The 23,991-nt window shown below is 46.5% G+C and overlaps 1 protein-coding gene across 1 annotated transcript; it reads right to left on the bottom strand.

Moving 5' to 3' along the window:
• Positions 1-14,982: 14,982 nt before the first annotated feature.
• LOC119364385 (histone H2B.1-like) lies at positions 14,983-15,709 on the bottom strand. Its single transcript, XM_037629867.1, has one exon. The coding sequence runs from the start codon at positions 15,633-15,635 to the stop codon at positions 15,177-15,179; it is 459 nt and encodes a 152-aa protein (XP_037485764.1). The 5' UTR covers positions 15,636-15,709; the 3' UTR covers positions 14,983-15,176.
• Between the last annotated feature and the right edge of the window lie 8,282 nt (positions 15,710-23,991).

Below are 23,991 nucleotides of genomic sequence, written 5' to 3'. Positions count from 1 at the left end.
CTGTTGCTGAAGAAGAAGAAGATGAAGAGCATGTTTTGAGAAAGTTGAAGCCAAAGATTCCAGACCACAATGATGCTCATCCTGTGGCTGAGAACATGAAGCTGAGAAAGGATGCAGGCCTCAGACAATGGAGGTTGTCTGATCCTTATGCTATCAGGAGAAGGACTGCTCTTGATTACAGGTTCCATACTAAGGAACAACAGGATTTCTATGAGACAGTGTTGTTGGACAAGAAGCCTATAGTTTGTGACATGAGGTGGGCCAACTGGACCTACATGAAGGAGAATGAGGAACACTATCCTGGTGTGCAAGACAGTTTTAGTGCTTGTGGAGTTGTAGACTTTGTTGGGCAGAAGCTCACAAAGTGGAATCATAAGCTCATAATGCAATTCTACTCCACAGCACATTTCTATCCAGATGGCAGGATAGTGTGGATGTCTGAAGGTACAAGGTACCAATCAACTATTGAGGAATGGGCAAATCTGATCAATGCACCTAAGGAGAAGGAAGATGACTTGGATGTCTATGCCAAGAAGAAGATGGATCACAATTCCGTAGCTCATATGTACAAGGAGATCCCAGATGCTGCAGTTGAGACACATAAGTTTGGATCTATACATTATCTTCTGTCAGGACTCCCAACTATCAACTGGATCCTCAGGCATACTCTATTGCCCAAGTCAGGTGACCACAACGTGATAAGAGGCCATGCTATAAACTTGCTACACTTATTTGATGTGCCACAGAAGTTCAAGGTCATGAGCCTCATAGTTGAGACTATCAAGAGGACAGCAGCTGACCAGAAGAGAAGTTGTGGGTATGCCCCACAGATTCAGGAGCTGATTAACTCCAAGATGGGCACAGAAACATACTTGTTGGACAAGGATCACATGCCTATCTATCCAGAATTTGAGGACAACCAAGTGATTATGGATGAAGATGAACCATCTTCTATGCATGCTCAAACCAAGAAGGAGAAGGCAAAGACAGAGAAGGCTACCAAGATGCCAACAATGGAAGAGGCATCTTAGTACTTTGTGAAGAGCAAACAAGATCAACTAGGCTACTTGATTGCATCCACTCTGAGGATTGAGAAGGGGCTGGTCACCTTGACTCAAAACCAGGAGAGCCTGGAGAGGACCATGGAGCAGAAGTTCTATGACTTGGATGTGAAGGTAACTGAGATCCAGTCTGTTGTTGAGCAGCTTCAGGATGACATGGAGGAGAGGAAGGGCAAGACAACCACTGATGCATTTGCCAGAGTGCCTAGAGCTCAGAGATCAGCTGTAGTGCCAGTGACAGACACCAGAGCCACTTCATCTGCACCAGCTACAGCTCCTACAGCTCCAGTGCAACCACCTTCAGCACCCACACCTCCAGCTCCATCCACATATACTGAAGTCTTCGTCCAAGGAGCCATCTCTACACCACCACCTGAAGATCAAGCCTGAGAGTCGATTTAGTGCTATGTATTTTCTATAAACTTTTTGGTAACTTGTTGCCAAAGGGGGAGAAAAATGTATAGATTATAGGCTTTGAGAGAGAGTGTTGCTTTTTATTCTCTCTTGCTTTGGTGGTTGAACTTTATTTGCTTGTTTGAGATACTCTATGTCTGTGTGATACTTGGATGATCATGTGTTTGATCATATGCTACATTTATGCTTGTTGGATGACATTATCTCGTTTATCTCTATATGATCATTCACTTTGCTTCGTGATGAGTGCATGTATTCAATCATTATCATTTTGAGCGCTTCACCAAGATGTATGTGACATGGAAGAGTTACCCATGAGCCTAACTCCTTGTGCATTTGCAGTCCAAAGCAAATCTTAAACTATGCACAAATTTAGGGGGAGCTCTTGCTTATCACATACTTCTCAAAGCGACAATGTTTTTCACTCTTATTATCATTTGTCGAAGCTTTGATCTATATGTTATCATCAATTACCAAAAAGGGGAGATTGAAAGTGCAACTATCCCTAGGTGGTTTTGGTAATTCCTAACAACATATAGCTCATTGAGCTAACATCATTCCAAGATGAATATTTCAGGAAAAAGCTCAATGAATGGCATGGCATGAATGAGAAAAGTAGATCCCTCAAAATGCTAAGGATAAAAAGATTGGCTCAAGCTCAAAAGCTCAAGACTCTACATTTTATATTTTAGTGATCCAAGATCACATTGAGTCTATAGGAAAAGTCAATACTATCAAGGAGGGATGAGGTGTTGCTTAATGAGTTTCTTGCTCCACAGTGCTTAGTGATATGCTCCAAAACCCTCAACTACTTTCTCATATCCACATATGACCTAAACCAAAAGTCAAACTCGGCCCTACCGATTCTTTCTACCCGGCGCCACCGAGTTCAGATATCATAGCCACTGCCACAAACCCTAGGCAAATCGGTCTCACCGATAGGGATCTCGGTCTCACCGAGATGGGGTTGTAATCTCTCTGTTTCCTTTCATAACGTTTCGGTACCACCGAGATGAGCGATCGGTCCCACTGAGATTGCAATGTAAACTCTCTGTTTCCTTTTCGTAACATTTCGGTCCCACCGAAATGAGCGAACCGGTCCCACCGAGTTTATCTGACCAACTCTCTGGTTAGCTTATTACCAAAATTGGTCTCACCGAGTTTGTGTAATCGGTCTCACCGAGATTACGTTATGCCCTAACCCTGACCATATCGGTCCTACCGAGTTGCATGTCGGTCCCACCGAAAATCCTAACGGTCACTAGATTTGCTAAATCGGTCCGACCGAGTTTACCAATTCGGTCCCACCAAGTTTGGCAAGTTGTGTGTAATGGTTAGATTTTGTGTTGAGGCTATATATACCCCTCCACCTCCTCTTCATTCGGAGAGAGTGCCATCAGAACAAACCTACACTTCCAACTTGTTGTTTCTGAGAAGGAACCACCTACTCATGTGTTGAGGCCAAGATATTCCATTCCTACCATATGAATCTTGATCTCTAGCCTTCCCCAAGTTGCTTTCTACTCAAATCCTTTTTCCACCAAATTCAAATCCTGTGAGAGAGAGTTGAGTGTTGGGGAGACTATCATTTGAAGCACAAGAGCAAGGAGTTCATCATCAACACACCATTTGTTACTTCTTGGAGAGTGGTGTCTCCTAGATTGGCTAGGTGTCACTTGGGAGCCTCAGACAAGATTGTGGAGTTGAACCAAGGAGTTTGTAAGGGCAAGAAGATCGCCTACTTCGTGAAGATCTACCGCTAGTGAGGCAAGTCCTTCGTGGGCGACGGCCATGGTGGGATAGACAAGGTTGCTTCTTCGTGGACCCTTCATGGGTGGAGCCCTTCATGGACTCGCGCAACCGTTACCCTTCGTGGGTTGAAGTCTCCATCAACGTGGATGTACGATAGCACCATCTATCGGAACCACGGCTCAAAAATCACCGTGTCTCCAAATTGCGTTTGAATTCTCCAAACCCTTCCCTTTACATTCTTGCAAGTTGCATGCTTTACTTTTCACTGCTCATATACTCTTTGCATGCTTGCTTGAATTGTGTTAAGATTACTTGACTTGTGCTAAGATAGCTAAAATCTGCCAAAGACTAAAATTGGGAAAAGGATAAGTTTTTAGTTGGTCAAGTAGTCTAATCAACCCCCCCCCCCTCTAGACATACTTTCGATCCTACAGCTGTCCTCCCCATGACACCGTCACAATACCGCATCCCGGCCGCCCGGGCGCCGGCACACGCCGCCGGCTCCCCCGCGTGCCTGTGCTATTATGTTGGCATAGGTTACATCGTGTGTCTACCCCCGCTATATATAAGAGGCCTAGGATACAAGTGTCCTACTTGGACAGACTCCATATCCTGTCCACACACCGTACGACTCCAAGTCCAGCTGTAACCTAACTTGTACAATAATATTCGACACAACTCTAATAAACTCCACCTTGGCGAATATTCTCCACCACCTTGAATTCGTCCATGCGTCGAACCTCCATGTACATTGGACTTGAGATGAGCCATGAACACTGCTGCTACTCCCAGACTCCATATGACTCCACCTGCAACTGTAGTCCCTTCTCGTCTTCTTCACAGTCAACACTCGAGCAAAATTAAGTTTCTCATTACTCTACTTTGTGCTCCCAACTTCCATTGTTTCCGTTCAACGCCATCACACACCGATAATTTATCTGCGTGAAAATGAACAACTCACATATTGGATGTCACATACAAGAATTACCTGAACTCAACATCGCTCTTTCTTGATCGTCTGTCTGAAACTTGAAGGAATTTCACCATCGCCCTGTGTCATCCTGAGTCAAATTCACAATTGTCTCATCTTTTTTTTCCCGGTTAGTCTTTGACATGTCCCACAGCTATAGCACTCCGCCTCCTTCTATCTTGTCATCTGCACTTTTCCATGTGCACCGAGCACCACAGAATATACAACCATGTACTTTCTTTGTTTAGACAATTCCAGACTTCCTGTCACTTTCTCAGATTCACCATGGTCAACTCTTGTCCATCAACCGACACCGATAGACCCAGTCACCAGCTCGAATCTGGTACTCGTCAACACTGCTTCAGCACCCCCTGCACACTTTGTCTGACCACACGTCTCACCATTAGTGCCTTGGTCTGTCGCTGTGTCCCGTGCTTACCGCACGCCTCGCCGCTATCACCGCATTGAGCCTCTGCTGTCCTGGTCGAGTCTCTCGGGTAGCTGGCCCACACTGCCTCAACCCCCACTGCAGAGAATCACCGATCATCACCGACCGATGCCGAGTATCAGGTCTTCATCCGACCACTGGTACCTAGTCCGATCCACGTGTCTCTCGCTATCCCGCTGAAATAGGCTTCGACTCTGTGAATTCTTACGCCGTAGCCCCTCCATCAGCACAGAGTGAAGTCTTCCGCCGGACTCCAGCTTCACCTTCAACATGACTCCATGGTGGTTGTACGTGCCACCTCCACGCCCTGTCGACCTCAAGCTCTCATGTGTACACAACCTTGAATCAACCCTGCATCATAGTCTTGTCGAAGCCGCACAAGCCCTCAGGCCTGCACCACGTGTTTCCACGCCCCACAAGTCGGCCACCATCAGCATCACGCTCCTGTGTCGTCGTCGCTGAAATCACCGCCATCTCCTGCTTTGACCGACATCCCCGTCGATCCATCAGACAGTCCAATCCGACCCAACCAAAATTATCCAACTGCAAACATGCTCCACCCTACGTCATGTCCGCCCGCACATCTCCGTGCATTGCTTGATGCCCTGTGTTTGCATGATCCTGTCACGACACAATCCAGACTCCTTCGAGCCTTATACGCATGCATGTCGCCGTCTTCGGTCCTCCTTTGACTGCTAGCAGAACAACATCACTACTGCCATGCCGAGATCTCCTTAGCGTGTGAAACAAAGAACCCCAAAAGTAGTCCTTGTAGTTTTGTGTATGTGTGCAACCAACTCAAGCAATTCCATTACTACATCCGCTCCACAACCATAGCACTACGTGACTTCTAATTTCCTTGTTCTTTTCTTTTCCATGCTCAAAATCGACATGCTAGTCGCCAGTGAATTCCATGTTCCATCACGCTGCAGCACCTTCCAGAACCGAACCTTTTTGTCCAAACAAATCTCATCGGACCCTTGCACCGCTGCGTACCTACGCTCAACCGACCAGGCGCACGCGCCTCTGCTTTCCAGCAGCGCCAGCGCACCATGGGCCTTGCCTGTCATGGGCCGCCAGACGCTCGCCCGATCGAACATATCGCCACACGTCAAGCCTGCCGCGCATGCCAGCCTCTCGTTGCCTCCACGCGCTTGCCTCGCACCACGTGTCCTAGCACTCTGCCTGCAGCCCTGCTCGTACACATCACGCCGCCGCCTTATGACATCTCGATCTGCTGCTCCACACGCGTTGCATGTGCGTGCCACCGCTGCTTCTGATTCGATCTGCCCGACGCCTGTCCGTGGCCTCGCCTGCCGCTTGCCTGCCTGTGCGCGGGTGCTCCTGATCGTTACTCGATCCGACTCCGAGAACTTAGCTGCTGCTGCAAACCGATCTGATCTGCCGTTGCCGCTGAAATCCGATTGCTTCTCGAGCAGATATCCATCTAATCTTTCCATCGCTGCATGCGACTAACTCGATTCTTCCGCTCCTTCCTCTATATTAAACACAACTGCGACCTTCTCATAACCTTGCTCGTGATGCCACTTGTTAGAATAAATCTGAGGCGTTCTGTTGATCTACCGAAGACCAAATAATCACACAAGCACGACACCGAGATTTGTTAACGAGGTTTATCATCATGGCTACATCCCCGGGACATGACTACGGGCGCTCTTCCCCGTGACACCGTCACAATACCGCATCCCGGCCGTCCGGACGCCGGCACACGCCGCCGGCTCCCCCCGCGTGCCTGTGCTATTATGTTGGCATAGGTTACATCGTGTGTCTATCCTCATTATATATAAGTGGCCTAGGATACAAGTGTCCTACTTGAACACGACTCCATATCCTGTCCACACACCATACGACTCCAAGTCCAACTGTAACCTAACTTGTACAATAATATTCGACATAACTTTAACACAATTCCCTTTCTAACTCTCTGGTCAAGAGAAACTGAGCTATTTTTGTTTTTTGGAGCGTGCTGAGCAGCAACTTTCTCAACAGAACAGACCAGACTGGCAAAACGGTAGCCTTTTTGTGTCTTTGGGACGCTTTTGCTCCATGGCTTCCTGCTATGCTGCTCTTACTAGATCTCTGGACTTCTTATGGATGGGGCTGCCTGTAACACGTTGGCTACTAATCAGCCAACAACAAAAACAGATAGCGATCTTAGGACATTTATAAGTGGGTTGAAATTTGATAATGACACTGCTTTCTTTAAACCACAAAATAAGACTATGAATGCAAACTATAATTTCGTATTGAATATAGATTACGCTCCGTTTGGATGTTAGCATTCAGGCTTGGTATTGGGTATTGGCATTTGTTTGGGCCGAATATCCCGAATGCCACCGTTTGGTTGGCCTTGGCATTCAGCCGTGGCATTCGGGCTAGATATCGAGCAAGCCTTCGCTAACGCAAAAAACTCCAGGCCCAATTCAGTGGGTACGTGCTCGACATCGCTAGGTATCGGAAAACAACATGGTTCCTCCCATCCCCACTCGAGACAGGTCTCGCCCATGTCCGTGAGTGCCCAGGAACGGCGAGGAGCGGCGATGGCGCATGCACCCCATCCCGCCCACCTCCACCTCGAGCTTCGATGGCCGGCCTGCCTCCACCCCGAGCTCTGGCGGCCCGGCGCAGGTAGCTTATCCCAACCACCTCCACCCCGAGCTCCAGCCACCGGTTCCACCCTCCGCCCCGCCTCCACCCCGAGCTCCGGCGGCCGGCGCCATCCTCCTGTCCCGCTTCCACACTGAGATCCGGCGGCCAGCGTGCATCCACCCCGAGCTTTAGTGGCCAGGCGCAGGTAGCCCATCTCGCCCACCTGGTCACCTCCATCCCGAGCTCCAGCGGCCATCGCCCGCCCCACCTCCATCCCGATCTCCGGCGCATGTCTCCAATCAATTCCTCACTTTGACCATCGAAACAACGTTTGACATTCAACCTCAATATCAAGTATGTCTTCTGAATACCTAAACATCCAAACAAAAATATTGGCATTCAATCTCAATACCAATATACTCTGATATTGGTATTCAACTCAATGCAATGCCAAGGCTCCCAATGCAAACATCCAAACAGAGCTTTAGTGTTTTCAGAATATGTAAAAAAAATCATTTCAGAAGCTTGTCTAACGCGAGCTGTATCAAAATGTATGCATAGCATATGTGTATACTGACTTTTCTTCTAATGCCTCTACTTTACCTCCATGAAGTACTTATTTGTTTAACGGTAATTTTCAGGTCATGTTTCTTTCGACATTACTGGGACTGGTGAAAACTGGACAAGGACGAAGACCATAAGTGTTATCAAATATTTAAACTATGATGTAGATATAGTTTCCACAATTTTAATTGATCCTAGCACTTGATTGTATAGAGTCATTTTCTTAGTCTGCTTTGCGGAAATATGGTGGTATGTAGCCAAGTTTCAGCTGATTACTTCCTAGATTGACAGTTTATTGTAAACATATGCCTTTGAATGCCCGGGATGAATATAGACGTTTGTTAACAATTGAGTCGTGATGTGAATCAACACTCAGGGCCAACATTCACACGTCAAATGAATTATAATATTCTGCAGCAACGCGCGTGGCATACCGTCGATCATCCGAGGATCAAGCAATCACACGAGCACGACACCGAGATTTGTTAACGAGGTTCACCGATATGGCTATATCCCCGGGGCCTGACTATGGACGCTTCTCCCCATGACACCGTCACAATACCGCACCCGGTTGCCCTGGACACCGGCACATGCCGCCGGCTTCCCCTGCGTTCCGGTGCTATTATGTTGGCATAGGTTACATCGTGTGTCTATCCCCGCTATATATAAGAGGCATAGGATACAAGTGTCCTACTAGGACACGACTCCATATCCTATGTAAACACAATACAACTACAAGTCCAACTGTAACCTATCTTGTACACAATATTCGACACAACTCCAACAAACTCCACCTTGGCGAATATTCTCCACCACCTTGAATTCGTCAATGCGTCAAATTTCCATGTACATTGGACTTGAGCTTATCCCATGAGCACCGCTGCTACTCCAAAGACTCCATGTGACTTCACCTACAACTTGTAGTCCCTTCTTTTCTTGACCACAGTCAACACTCGAGCAAAATTAAGTTTCTTGTTACTCTAGTTTGTGCTCCCAACTTCCAGAGTATCAGTCCAACGACATCACATATTGATCAATGACCTGCATGAAAATGAACAACTCACATATTGGGTGTCACACATAAAAGTTACCTGAACTCAACATCACCGCTCCTTTCTTGACCGTCTGTCTGAAACTTGAAGGAATTTCACCATTGCTTGTAGTCATCCCGAGTCAAATTCGCAGTTGTCTCACCACATGTATGACCGCCAGAGCCCTGGCCCATCTCTATGCCCCGTGCGTGCCGCACGCCTCGCCGCTATTACCGCGTCGAGCCTCCGCTGTCCCGGTCGAGTCTCAAGGGTCGCGAACCCACACCACTCAACCCCCACTGCGGAGTACCATCGATCATCACCGACCGATGACGAGTTTCGCGCTTCCATCAGACCATTGGGCTCCAGTCCAAACTACGTGTCACTCGCTTTTTCCCGCTGAATAGGCTTCGACTCTCTGTCAACTTACGCCGTAGCCCCTCAATCAGCACTGAGTGAAGTCCTTCAGACTCCAGCTTCACCTTCAACATGACTCCATGGTAGATGATCAGTCCACCCTTGCACCCCGTCGACTTCAAGCTTCGTCTGTACTGTCTTGAATCAACCTCGCGCCATAGTCTTGTCGAAGCCACACAAGCCCTCAGGCTTGCGCCATGTGTTTCCACGCCCCAGAAGTCGGTCACCATCAGCATCACGCTCCTATGTCATCTTCGTCGATCCCACTACCGTCTTCTGTATCAATCGACTTGCATCGATCCGTCAGACCATCTAGTCCAACCCAGCCGGACTTGTCCGACTGCAACGACACGCTCAAGGCTCCCAAATCGTCTCACGAATTTCCATCCATCACATGATAATTTCATCTTAGCTGACATGACTTCCCGCAACGCCTTCAAGCATCCATGTTGTGCCAATACAATTTTCACTCTTGTCTACCATAACCCAAGATGTTCAGTTCCGTGAACTTCTTCACCTCAAATCCGATACCCGATGGAATCAGAATTCTTTGTACGGCTGACTCCGTAAAAAATAATTAAGCAGTCTTCCCGTGATCTCCAAGTAGACGAACATAACGTCCACGCACCAGTAGAAATCAACTACCCAGTTGGTCTCACGTGAAGTGCTCCTTTGGTTCAACTCCCTAGATGCTAGCAATTGCCTGGCCTATGCCCTTGCTAATTCCGATGTAGACATATCAAGCTGGATTTTTCTTGGCCGATTTGATTGTCTCCGTCCGTGTCGGTCCTCTTTTTTTCACAAAACAAATCTCGCGTATAAGCTTCCTCCGTTCCTCGATCTGCTCCAGCGAACAAGCACCCGTTGCCCGATTCAGCGCTGCACCAACACCTGGTCCACAGACTTGCTAGCCCAGCTTGGGCCAGCGCACTACTCCTGATGGGCCTCCTGCCATGGGCCGCCAGGCGCCAGATATCCTCAGCATGTACGCACGGCAGCCTGACGCTCGCCCGATTGATCCATGTGATCAACGGAATATCCTATTCGCCGCTCGTTGCGTCAAACTGCCAGCGCTTCGTACAGGCGAGCAACCGAGCAGCGACGCAACGGGTCGGCCCGTTTAACCGTTCCAGCACTCTCGGTTTTGGGAACCTTCTAGAGGTTCCCAGCTGGTTTTTTCCGGTTTTGGAACCTTCTAGAAGGTTTCTGAACCGGTTTTTATTTTTCTTTCTTTTTCTATTTCTGTTTCTTTTTCTTTTCTTTTTTTCTTTTTTGTTTTTCAAGTTTATGTTTTCTCTTTCAAAAAAATGTTCGCACTTTTACAAAAATGTTCAAAATTTGAAAAATGTTTGTGCTTTCAAATTTTGTTCATAAATTCAAAAACAATATGCATTTATCAAAAAATGTTCGAAATTTTCAAAAAATATTTTGTGTTAACAAATTGTTTAGAATATTTTTGTTCAAAATTTTGACAACTTTTAAAAAACTGTTTGCGATTTGAAAAAATATTTCCGTTTCAAAAATTGTTTGCAATTTTCTAAAAAGATTCATGAATTTCTGAACATATTTGTTTTATCTTTTCTTCACGTATTCAACTTTTGTTTACGTATTCAAAAAATGTTCAACTTTCAAATTTGTTTGGAATTTTAAAAATTGTTTTCTGTTTCTAACTTTGGTCTAAAAATGTTCTTGTTTCCTTTTTGGTTTCTTTTTTCCATTTTTTTTGAAAACAATTCATGTTTCAAAAATTGTTCATAACCTTAAAAAATTGTTCCCACTTTCAAAAAACCTTCATTTTTTTTAAAAGATGGCCGCATTTTCCAAAAGTGTTCATAAATTCAAAGAATGTTCGCATTTTAAACAAAATGTTGTGGGATTTAAAAAATGTTCCCTTTTTAAAAAATGTTCGTACTTGCCTTTTTTTGGTTTTCTTTTCTATTTGGAATTTTCAATAAATGTGTTCACTAATTTGAAAAGAAATCATGTTTTTGACAATTTGTTCGCAAATTCAAAATATGTTCGAGGAATTCGAAAAAATGTTCTCATTTCTAAATTTTTTTCATAAATTTGAAAATGTTCTGTAATTTCAAAAAAAAATCTAGCCTTTTCAATTTTGTTCACATACTCCAAAAATGTTCATGTTTTCTGAAATTTCTGAAAAATGTGTTTTGAACAAATTATTCATAATTTCCCAAAAAAATCATGTTTAGAAAAAATTGTTCATGATTTCAAAAAAATGTCCCTGATTTGTCGAAAATTCATAGTTTTTCGGAAAATTCCAAAAATGTGCATGTTTTCATTTTTTCAGGAGTTTTGAAATTGTTCAGTTTCAAATTTTTGTTCACAATTTCAAAAAATGTTTGGTGGTTCAAAACATGTTCCTGTTTTAAATAAATTGTTCCTCGCACTTTTACAAAAATATGCACATTTTCGTTTTTGAGTATCAAAATTGTTCAGTTTAAAAAAAAAATCACAAATTTTAAAAAATGTTCGGCGGTACAAAACATGTTCCCGCTTTAAAAAATTGTTCGCAAATTAAAAAAAATGTTTGGGAATCTCATAAAAATGTTCCTGTTTCCAAATTTTGTTCAAAAATTCAAAAATGTTCTGGAAATGTAAAAAATTATTCCCATTTTGTAAATTTGTTCGCAAATTCAAAACATATTTTCGTTTTCAAAATTCGTTCACATATTCAAAAAATGTTCATTTTTGAAAATTTGTTCACAAATTCAAGTGTGTTCGCATGTTTAATTTTTGTTTGCAAATTCTAAAATATTTGGTATTTCAAAAATGTTCTTGTTGTCCAAATTTGTTCACATATTCTAAAAAAGCTACAGTTTTGAAAATTTGTTCACAAATTTTAAAAATGTTCTTGTTTTCGGAATTTTGTCACAAATTCAAAAAATGCTCGAGTTTTTTGAAAATAGATTAGTTTTGAAAACATTATCACCTTTTCAGTTTTGTTACTTGTTTTGGAAAAGATGTTTTGCGTTTACGAAAAGTAGTTCATAATTTAGAAATTATTCTTGTATTCAATTTTTTCCCTACTTGTTTTTAGTTTCTATTCAGTTCCCAAATAATGTCGCGTTTCAAAAAAAAATCCTTTTTTACGCTTGAAATTTTAATAGAAGTTTTAATATGTAATTGTATGCAAGAAACCTGTGTTACTACAGTGGCTATGGACTCGCTCAGGTTCTTTAATGCTGGCGCTGCATATTTTTCATATTAACTCACGTGTCGCGGTGGCTAGCACGCGGTGCTCATCTACAGCAGCTTGCGGGTTCGATTTCTAGCTAGCGCGCTTTTATTTTTCCGATTTTTCATTCTGCGGAAGTTAGCTAGTGGGCCGGCCCAGGCGAGTCGTCTGCTATGCGAAACTGTGACTACTTGCCGCAATAAGCGGCGCATAGAAGTTCCCGTGATCAACCGCCGCATGTCTCTCCTGTACGCCCGCCCAATCAATCTGCCGATCGATCGCCGCACGTCCTCGCCACTCCAACGAGCACGAGAGCCTTTCGTTGATCCGAAGCCTGCTTGCCGGTTTCGCTACCGATTGCTTTTTTCAATCTCACCGAGGACCACACTGCTGCCAGCTGCATCTCGGACTTATACTTCCTCTAGATCAACAATCCACAACCTCCGAACAACCTAGCTCATGATACCACTTGTTAGAATAAATCAGAGGCATACCGTCGATCATTCGAGGATCAAGCAATCACACGAGCACGACACCGAGATTTGTTAACGAGGTTCACTGATATGGCTACATCCCCGGGGCCTGACTATGGGCGCTCCTGCCCATGACACCGTCACAATACCGCACCCGGTCGCCCTGGACACCGGCACATGCCGCCGGCTTCCCCTGCGTTTCGGTGCTATTATATTGACATAGGTTACATCGTGTGTCTACCCTCGCTATATATGAGAGGCCTAGGATACAAGTGTCCTATTAGGACACGACTCCATAACCTATGCCAACATAATAGCACAGGCGCGCAAAGGGGCGCCGGCGGTGTGTGCTGGTGCCCGGGTGGTCGGTGTGCAGTATTGTGACGGTGTCACGGGGAGAAGCGCCCGTAGTCAATGCCCCGAGGATGTAACCATATCGGTGAACCTCGTTAACAAATCTCGGTGTCGTGCTTGTGTGATTGCTTGGTCCTCGGATGATCGACGGAGTGACTCGGATTTATTCTAAAAGCGCGAGGCACCATCTAGTTTATTTAAAGTCGGGCGCTGCTTGTGCCTGTTTTCTTAGGAAAAAAAAGAGCATCTACCATTGAACATAAATTTTCTGGGGCACTCCTTATTATTGCCTCTGTTTCGTTCTGAGAAATCCTGTAACATGTACAAGGAGACTCTTGTTCCCTTGGACATATATCCTGAACCATTGTTCGCGCACCGATTCGGCCTCTTCCTCCATCACTCGCTTGTCAGCACAGCACTTTCAGGTTTCTAGTTCTTAAGAGACATCCAGCGCACAATGCTGCTTGGCCCGAGAGATCCAACAAGGACAGTGGTCTTGACTTAAACAGAAACGATGGTGTACATTTTCTGAACATATTTTAAGCGGTTTACCAAGTTTAAAAGTTTGAGATGCACCACCAGTCTGCATCTTGGCTTCCTGTGCTGTTGTTAATCTAGTTCTAGCGACTTGATATTGTGAATGTGATTATTTGCCAACGTTTGTCTAGACTCTGAGATTTAAACCGTTGTTCGCCCTTCTACATGGCATGATGCCGTAAATTGAGTGGGTTGCGTCAGGAAAACATCCACGTTTTGTTTCTGCACTCTTATTTTGGATGCAATTGCATTTCTAGGTGTTGCTGAGGAATCAACTAGAAAAGGGCTAAAACTTGAACACGTAAAATTTGCTTTTTCATCACAGAAAATTCAAAAAACCTTCAATTCAGTGTAGATATTTATCATTCCATTTCAAGTCCAAAACCCACAAACACAGGAGCCAGTTGACAAAGTAAATTATTACTGTGTCTGTGTGATACCGACAAGAAACTACAGCCAGAGGACCATTGCTTCACCAAAAGTGCACAGAAATCAGACTTGTAACTTGTGTCGATAAACAGGGAGGCAGGCAATTAGTCCAGATCTCCTCCGTTGTTTAGGAAACAACTGACGATAAGAAATGAACAGCAACTCTGGAACTAAAGTTTAATCTAGTGACAGGATGTATACATCACGCAAAGTTAATCAAGACGGCTGACTAGTTGACTAATACTATTTGCTTATGGACACCACTGACTTCTATAACACATTCACAGACCAGAACATGAGAGCATTTCCACCGAGCAATTACGATTGGCACACAGGAGCACTTGTTTCTGCACATGCAGCTACAAGAACCCATCTGGGTGATTCAGAAATCTGAAACATTGCATCAGTACGAAAGCACAGTGTGAAACAAATCATCACTCATTGTTCTTACAACAAACGAGTGTCAAGGCAAAGCTAGGAGTATCATACGTAATAAGAACAAGCCATGGCAAACAAATCAGACGGTTTGTCCTTATTCATCAGCACCTCGATTACATGACAGCGCCAATGGCCAGCAGTCGACGAGGCAATTGAGACAACCACTGGGTTCTGCACAAACTGAAGAAACAAAAACCTGATAACCTATATGCGAGGGGCAGGAATTGTAAGCAAAATCTCATGTCTGAGATGAATAAAAATTAGAACACCTATTAGGCATTAAGTAAATCACCGCGGAAATCAGTATAAATAGAACCAACAACGCAACATTGTTTCCGACGAGCCAAAAAAGCATTGGCAATGATTCGGCAATTTTCATCCAACAGTAGGACTAATATTACTTGCAGATAACCAGAGTCCACAGACAAGCACTAAACCAACAGGAAGGAACTGCATTTGCTACTAGATACAGGCGACGCAATCTAAGAGGAGGTGAACTTGGTGACGGCCTTGGTGCCCTCAGAGACGGCGTGCTTGGCGAGCTCCCCGGGGAGGACGAGGCGGACGGAGGTCTGGATCTCCCGGGAGGTGATGGTGGGCTTCTTGTTGTAGCGGGCGAGCTTGGAGGCCTCCCCGGCGAGCTTCTCGAAGATGTCGTTGATGAAGGAGTTCATGATGGACATGGCCTTGGAGGAGATGCCGATGTCGGGGTGCACCTGCTTCAGCACCTTGAAGATGTAGATTTTGTAGGTCTCGACGCTCTTCTTGCTCTTCTTCTTGCCCTTCTTCTCGCCGCCCTCCTTGGAGGCGGTCTTGCCGGCTGGCAGCCGCTTCTCGGCCTTGGGCTTCTTCGCCGCCGGGGCCTTCTCGGCCTTCTCCGCCGCGGGCTCCTCCTCCGCGGGCTTCTTCGCCGCCGGCTTCTTCTCCGCCTTGGGGGCCATCGCTGCTTCGGGAGGGAGAGAAGGGTGGGTGGGTTGCTTCGCCGCCGGAAGGTGTTGGGATTTGGAGCGGGAGGAGATGTGGGGGAAAGCGGAGAGGGCGTGATGACCTTATAGAGGTGGAGAGCTGAGTGCTGATTGGTGGAGGGGTGTGTGTCCCGGATCGGTGATGTTGAACGGTCAGATGCGTTCGGCGCTATCGGAAGTGGACGTCCAGGATGCGTTTCGGCGCGGATCGCGGGCGTGGGGCGCGGTAGTGCCATTTTGGAAAGGGCGGGACCGGGAAAACGAGAAGAGCGGGTCAAGTTTGGAGCGCGGGATGGCGAGAATGTTTTCCCATTTCGCGCTTTCGAGAGAGATCCTTTTCGCGGTTAATTTTGGCACTGGGACCCATGGCTGTATCCGGGAGTATAAAATTAAAAAATAACATAGTAACTGGGAATGAAAACTCCAACGCCGGATCACCTAATGAACATCATCAAATATTCACAGACACAATCAAAAGTATGCATGAATGATGAGCGGAGTAGAGGCCATTTAACCGGAGTCATCAAATGTCCGTCCTTGCCATCCTCTCCATTTGACAAAAAAAATACATTAAAAGCAATTCAATCATAGATTTAAATAGTTGCAAACAAAATACAACTACTATTAAAAGCAACATCTGGTCGCAAACATAATACTGATAGTATGTCCGTGTGTTGCTACGGGCGACAACATAAGTAAGATGAATGAAAAGAGATCATAAAGTGACATGGATCGGGTCAACGGAATACAGAACTCGGTGACATGCATACCTCTTGAAAGGTAGGAATATGATTGAATACATATTCAATATGCTTGGGAGGGAAGAATTGTAATAAAGTAAAAAAAACAGAACCATATCTAGTAGATGAAAGGAAGAGTGGCCATATAGGCATGTCAATGCAACAAGGAGCACTATAAAAAAAGACACATCCGTGATATTTTGGGCCGAATGAAAAAAAAATTTGTCATACATATGACACTTCTATGACGATAATTGCGACAATATCCGGTATCATCATAGATGTGGTGGGCTCATACTTCTATGACAAAAAATCATGACAGAAAATGGGCTTTTCGTCCTGGGCGGGCCGGAGACGCAGCTGCATGACATTCTTTGAGCCGTCCATGACGGAAAAACCGTGATAGAAGCGAGGGCGAGGAAAAATTTCGGGGAGTTCCCGGTTACAGTGGGTGGTCGGGGGCCGAGCGATGCGCGTTTCTCTCGTACACGTACGCGCGTGTGTGCGAGGCGTTGGCTCTAACTGGACCCGAACGAGGCGTTGGGCTCTAACTGAACCTGAGCGATTGCACTGTAGACTACGCGTTACTGAACCCGAGCGATCGATCGATGGCTGTTAACTAAAACCGATCGAGCGATTCCTTCGCTACTGCTTCTAACTGAACCCGATCGATGCTGCCTCTCTGGATGAACAGTGAGCGTTGCGGGTGGGGTGGGGGGTGGATGAACAGTGAGCGGTGGGAGTGGATGAACAGGACCGGTGGCGTTACCTCTGGATGAACAGACCCCGATCGATCGAGCCGGTTGGGGCTTGATGAACAGAACCCCGTGGAGGGCTGGATGAACAGGACGACCCCGTGGAGGGCTGGATAAATAGTAGACGGTGGAGGGGTGGATGAACAGTAGCCCGTGGAGGGGTGGTTGAACAGGAGCCCGTGGAGAGGGGTGGTTGAACAGTAGCCGGTGGAGTAGCACGCGGTGGAGGCTGGATGAATAGGAGCCCGTGGATGAACAGTCGCAGGTGAAGGCTGGAGGAGGTCGACGGTGGATGAACAGTAGCCCGTGGAGGCTGGAGGAGGTCGACGGTGGAGATGAACAGTATCCCGTGGAGTCCCGTTTTGCGGTACCCCACACCCCTCCCGATGAACAGGACCCCCATTTCAACCGTAGTGCTCCAACACAAGTCCGTTTCATCCGTTTTGCGGTATGTCACACCCCTCCCAATCAACATGATCCCGTTTCGAACGTGGACGGTCGAACACAAGGCCGTTTCCTCCATTCTGCGATACGCCAGGCCTCGTTTCCATTGTATGTTCCGTCCAAGCCCTTCCGATGAACACGACGACACATTCCGTTCTGACCCAGACGGTTGGCTCCCCATGAACACGACGACGATGTTGTTTCTCCGTTCTGACCCAGCCATGTACACGAGCCCTGGACGTACGTATGCGCAAGTAGGTGTTCGAGACCCCGCCCGTATGTACACATACATGGCCGTATTTTCTTTCTTGTGTACTGGCCGCTGTACGTACGTGTACATGCTACGTGCGCGCCTGTACATCGACCAGTATATATGTACATACACGTTCGCGACCAGAATGACAACGCTACGTACGCTTCGACCAGGTGGGTCCCGACTGTCAGGCACTTCCTTGTGTGCGAAGATGTAGCTGGTGGGTCCCAGCAGTCAGGGGGGCGAATCGTTTTTTTTTCAGACGCACTTTCTTGTGTGCGAAGATGTAGCTGGTGGGTCCCAGCAATCAGGGGGACGAAACGTTTTTTTTTTGCCCGGACGCACTTCCTTGTGTGCGAAGATGTAGCTGGTGGGTCCTAGCAGTCAGGGGGAAACGTTTTTTTGCGAAATACGGTGGTCCGTCCGGTGGGTCCCTGCTGTCAGGTGGAGGAATAATTATTTTGCGCGTAATAAGGAGGCACTTTCTTGCTGCGACCGTGGACCCAGTGTCAGCCTCTCCACGTACAGTCACGTCCGATGGAAGCCCTTCCTTAACCACGTTGGCCACGCCGCGCCAAGAGCACCAGGGCGATGGACGACGGCGAGGCCTAGGAAGGGGACGACGTGGTGCTAGGAAAGACGCGACAGTGGATGTCCACGCATAGAGGAGTATGAGGGTTCACTCGTTCGGCTGCGGTGTGAGGCTGTCGTCACCGCAGAATAACAGGGGGTGTGGGTGCGTAGAGGGATGGCCTGGCCGCGGTGGGAGTAGTAGGGGGCAGTGAGGCCTCTGCGGCATCACAGCCGGCCACGGGCGGTAGGAGCAGGCGGCACGACCGGCGCTGCTTTGGGCGGCTGGAGCAAGAAGACCAGAGGTTGAATAAGCACTACGGCCGTTGGATGGACATCGTACGGTCACTGGAGCTAGAATCGTTCATATATTGACTAAAGTTGACAAAGGCCTCCGTCCCAGTCAACTTAGTAGGCCCACAAGTCAGCCTCCCACCAAGGTGAGACCCAGCTAGCAGGGGGTATTCATTTTTTTTGTGCGTAATAAGGAGGCACTTCCGGTGGGTCCGAGCTGACAGCGGGGGGAACATTTTTTTTGCAAAATATGGTGGCCCGTCCGGTGGGTCCCAGCAGTCAGGGGAAATGTTTTTTTCGCAAAAACACGGTGGCCCGTCCGGTGGGTCCCAACAGTCAGGGGGAAACATTTTTTTCGTGAAATACTGGTGGCCCGTCCGGTGGGTCCCTGCTGTCAGGTGGAGGAATAATTATTTTACGCGTAATAAGGAGGCACTTCCTTGCGGCTGTCGTGGACCCAGCTATCAGCCTCTCCAGTACAATGCTCTTCCGATGGAAGTCGGTCGTTGACCACATTGACCACGCCGCACCAAGAGCACCACGGCGGTGGACGACATTCAAGATAATCCTTCCTGCCGTCCAATCTCTGTCCGGCGAGGCCTAGGAAGGGGACGATGCAGAGCCAGGGAAGACGCGGCAGTGGATGCCCATGAAGAGAGGAGTACGAGGGTTCACTGGTTCGGATGCAGTGTGAGGTTGTCATCGCCGCAGTATAACAGGGGGAGTGGGTGAGTGGAGGGATGGACTGGCCAGCGGTGGGAGTAGTATGAGGGCGGTGAGGCCTCCACGGCAGCACAACTGACCACGAGAGGCAGGAGCATGCAGCACGACCGGCGCTGCTTTGGGCAGCTGGAGCAAGAAGACTAGACCAGAGGTTGAAGAAGCACTACAGCCGTTGGATGGACATCGTTGACCACGCCGCGCCGAGAGCACCAGGGCGGTGGACGATAGCGAGGCCTACGAAGGGAACGACACGGAGCCGGGGAAGACACGTCAGTGGTTGCCCACGCGGTGGAGAGTATGAGGGTTGACTGGTTCGGCTGCCGTCGCCGGAAAATAACAGGAGGTGTGGGTGAGTAGAGGGATAGATAGGCCAGGGATGCGAGTATGATGGGGCTGTGAGGCCTGCCCGGCAGCACAGCCGGCCATGGGAGACGGGAGCAGGCGGTTCCGACGGCGCTGGTTTGGGCGGCTTGGGCAGGAAGATCAGAGACTGAAGAAGCACGATTGCCGTTAAATTGACATCTAACGGTCTGACGCTGGTACAATTGATTGTTGACTAAGTTTTTTTTTTGAGAAACCTTGTGTACGCATGAACTTAGTAGGCCCACAAGTTAGCCTCCAAATCTGCGGCAGAGAACATAAAGCTCATTTACTTTTTTTTATAATTTGCAGCCCATTTGCTAATTCTTAAGCATTTTATTACAACCCATTTTCTGCCCAGGACCATGGTCAAAAAGTTCAACCTTATTTTGCATATTTTGATGGAGTCTGAACTATTGTAATCCCGAAATGACCAACATTCTTTTAAGAACTTATTGATTTGCCAAAAAATTGTTTTGTTTTTGTAAGCAAATGAGACATGGGACAATTGAGTTGGTTTAAGGGAAAACCAGTGTAAAAAATCAGCGCTGAGTGGGAAAAAATAACAAAAATAAGGATGTAAATATGAAAAGGGAATTTTATATGTTTTCAATATAATGATACGTGTATATGAACTAGTAAAAGTATAGGTAGAGATTAGAAAACGGATGTAGGACATGCGTTTCATGAGGAAAATAGAACTGGGCTGTGTGTTTGATTCAGTAAAAGAAACTGCCTGCGGATGTTGTAAGACAAAATATAACTAACACTGGTGGGCCAAAGGCCAATAGATACCTGTTGGATCTTTGTGCCCCGTTGTCGTCATGGGTTGGGCCTGTTAAAAACAAAACCAACCCTGGGCAGTCTACAGCCCAGTTGAAACTTGCTCGACCTGAAAAAACAATATACGTGCTCAATAAACGAGAGAATTCTGCAAGTACAGACTGATAACTGGGATGCAGTAGGGATATAGTTTTTACATCGTGATAGCAAGTGCATGCACTTGTTTCGAAAAAATTGGAGAACTGGGAATTCGAATGGCAGGTGCTTATGCTGCCCATCAAATAAAAATTAGGTGCCTGAAAATTTGTTTCGAAACAAATAATTCAGCTTTATATCCACGTCGACCCTCGATATGATGGTTGGAAGCAAATGCAAGTACCAAAAGATCGTTAACAACAATACCAACTTGCGGACGACAAGGTAGTACAACTACCAATACCAAACTAACTTATAATCTTTTTACTCCTGGCCCTAGTGTTCGTCTGGTAGAAAATCTTGCAGAGGACCAGCTCCCTCTCCTTCTCTTGCTCCAAGTGCCTGAGGTGGTACTGGTGCATCACCCAGTTGGTCCTCTGCTGGTCGAAGTTCTTGTTGGTGTGCAGCACCAGAACCTTTTTTGCTGCCCGTCTTCCGGCCGTTGACCATCACGGGCAAGGTATTGCCGGTCTTGTGCCACATCGCATGCATGCCGCACTCCGACTGTATCTTGCAACACGTCCACGTGCCCCTTTTGAACGCCCTGGAATTGCGCTGGAAGAAATGCTTCCTTAGGCCACTCAGTGTTATACCTGCAGTATTGTGGAATACAGGTTTTAGTGTATGTAGTTGGCATTTTCATAACATCTTTGGCATGTTGCAGTCACTTGTTTCACTTTTTATTAACTGTCAAATTGTAACTGCTTCACTAGGTCCGCATCTAAAAAGAAAAATAGAGCTATAAACAAAGGAATATGTTTGTGCAAGTAGACGGCCGATCGGTGTCTTACCTAAAAGTTTCTCAGGTTGGGTGTAGCATATGTTGTGCTCGCTGTCGATGGTTGGTATGAACAAATCGATGAGAGACTGAAATCTCGCGCTGTCGGCACTCACTTTGGCCTCAAGGTGCTCGATCAGCTCCTGATCCGTGGGATCGAACTTGACGCCAGCCGGCAGCACCGGCCAATCCTTCTTCGACTTGCATCGGTAAATCCAGTTATATGGTACTCAATATATGATCAATCGGCTGTTTTAAGTGAATGATGAAAGATTTTGACAGATAAGTGGTACTCCAAATCTGAAGTCCAGAATACCCGAACACGCCGCCGGGATTCTTGTGTCACCTCACGCGCAGCGTGTTGTCACGTCAATTGAATGTGTGGACATGATGAATAATTTGACCAACGTATGCTAGTACTGCTACTGTAGTACTTACTAGTCGTATTTAGTGTCGCAATTTATACATAGGTTTAAGTAACAAGTACGCACTTGAAGCCTAACTGATTGATATATATATATATATATATATATATATATATATATATATATATATATATATATATGTGGCTTCGCACATCATCTCCATCATCATTATCAGTACATCCTACGCAGGTGAGTTAGGATGCACTTGATTCCAGGAAGGTATCTATCCTTCAAACCAGAGGAGTGCTTCAAACTAACAACAGTACATAATATCCAACAAAAGAGGGTCGTGCTACAGCAGCAAAATACATGGCTCAGTCTAGATATCAGCACGAATCAAGTTGTGCGTATTTGTTGTTGGCATGAACCACATCGCCGCATATCGGGTTTGCAAAAGCCATCCATCGCATGGAAGCTTGATGCCTTTCACACACTGAAGATTATCTGGCAATAAGATGTGTCGACGAATCTCTGGATATGGTGATTCATGAAACTCATGATATGATGTGTAAACACAGTCCCCCCTCGTGAATGGAAGTTGCATAGCACGATAATCATCGCCGGTGATATGATTGATGATTGGTTGGATGATCGGATAATTGAGCCCCAGGAACAAGGAGTGGTTGCCGAGGCTGTAAACCTGCCTCCAGTTGAATACGCCTGGCCCAACGGAGCTCGGATCTTTCTGGAACACGAAGCAACCGTAGCCATCAATGTCACAAACGCCCCATGCATTGTACTGCATGTGGTTTGATGTAATGGTTTGGTCAATTTGGTACGTGCGAATGAGCATCAAATGACTATCGTCAGCTGAACGAGCGGTAAACCACCACCCATCGGCTGGTATGATTCCAGGTCCTGGAATCATGAAGGCCAGCGCATCTGCATCTGCTGCAACAATTCAAATTGGAGACCAAAAGAACAAAAATAAACAATCATGTTCAGAGTATGTGTGGAATTAAGATTACTATAACAGTGACACATATCATAGACAGAGAATTGCAATGTCGTGGTCATAATCATACCCCAAGTTAAAAAAATAAGCCAATGGCTTTCATAAGCAATATGTCATGGTTCAAACATCATGTAACAATGAGAGGAATGTCAGGACCCCGACTCGATGTCACATCGATCTAGCCGGTAACACCTCATATCACTTTGCGGCCTCACGCACGGTATCCCCACGGGTGTCGCCTTACCTTTGCCCGGGACCGTTTGCGCCTTTTGGCTCACGTATATGATAGTGTCGCTAGCATCCATATGATAAGGAGCCCGGGCTGACATGACTAGTCGTAAACCCAAAGTGGCACAGACTTACAGGGACAGGCATTCATGACCCAGCTTCGAACGTGTCGGTCATCAGCAAGTGGGTCTGGGCTGTAGCACTGGGCTAGCAGGACTCCGGTAAACCGGGCTGTAGCGGGCTAACAGGACTCCGGTACTCAAAGCGTGACATTTCCCCGAAGGGACAGACACAGGAACGAAGAAGGACACATGCCGGCCAGCCTAAGTGTTCCAGAGCAGTAGCAAGCTACCATGGCTCAGCGGTAACACTAGGAGACATTTCCCGGTAAGAGAGGCTACTAAAGATAAACAACTAGATAGTCAGATCCCACACATACCAAGCATTTCAATAACATACACACAATATGCTCGATATGTGCAATACAACATGGCATCACAAATGACTCTACGACTCAAGTAGTTTATTCAATAGGCTCCGAGGAGCGAGACATTACAAACATGGGTCTCATGACCCAACAATCAGAGCATACAAGTCAAGGCACAAGCGGAAGCTATCATGTCTGAGTACAGACATCTATAAATGAAAAAGGCTGAGAAGCCTGACTATCTACCAGATCCTGCCGAGGGCACAAGATCGTAGCTGAGGTATCAAGCTAAACGTCGAAGTCCAAGCGGAACTACTAGTGAGACTGAAGTCTCTCTGCAAAAACATAAAATAGGCAAACGTGAGTACAAATGTACCCAGCAAGACTTACATCAGATCTATC

The sequence above is a fragment of the Triticum dicoccoides genome, chromosome 2B (genome assembly GCF_002162155.2).
Source record: "Triticum dicoccoides isolate Atlit2015 ecotype Zavitan chromosome 2B, WEW_v2.0, whole genome shotgun sequence".
Classification (NCBI taxonomy): domain Eukaryota; kingdom Viridiplantae; phylum Streptophyta; class Magnoliopsida; order Poales; family Poaceae; genus Triticum; species Triticum dicoccoides.
The sequence above is the reverse complement of the archived record's forward strand: the minus strand, read 5'-3'. Positions and strand labels throughout refer to the sequence as shown.

Excerpts from the sequence above, each read along its gene's own strand:
- LOC119364385 (XM_037629867.1), bottom strand. The coding sequence starts at position 15,635 with ATGGCCCCCAAGGCGGAGAAGAAGCCGGCGGCGAAGAAGCCCGCGGAG.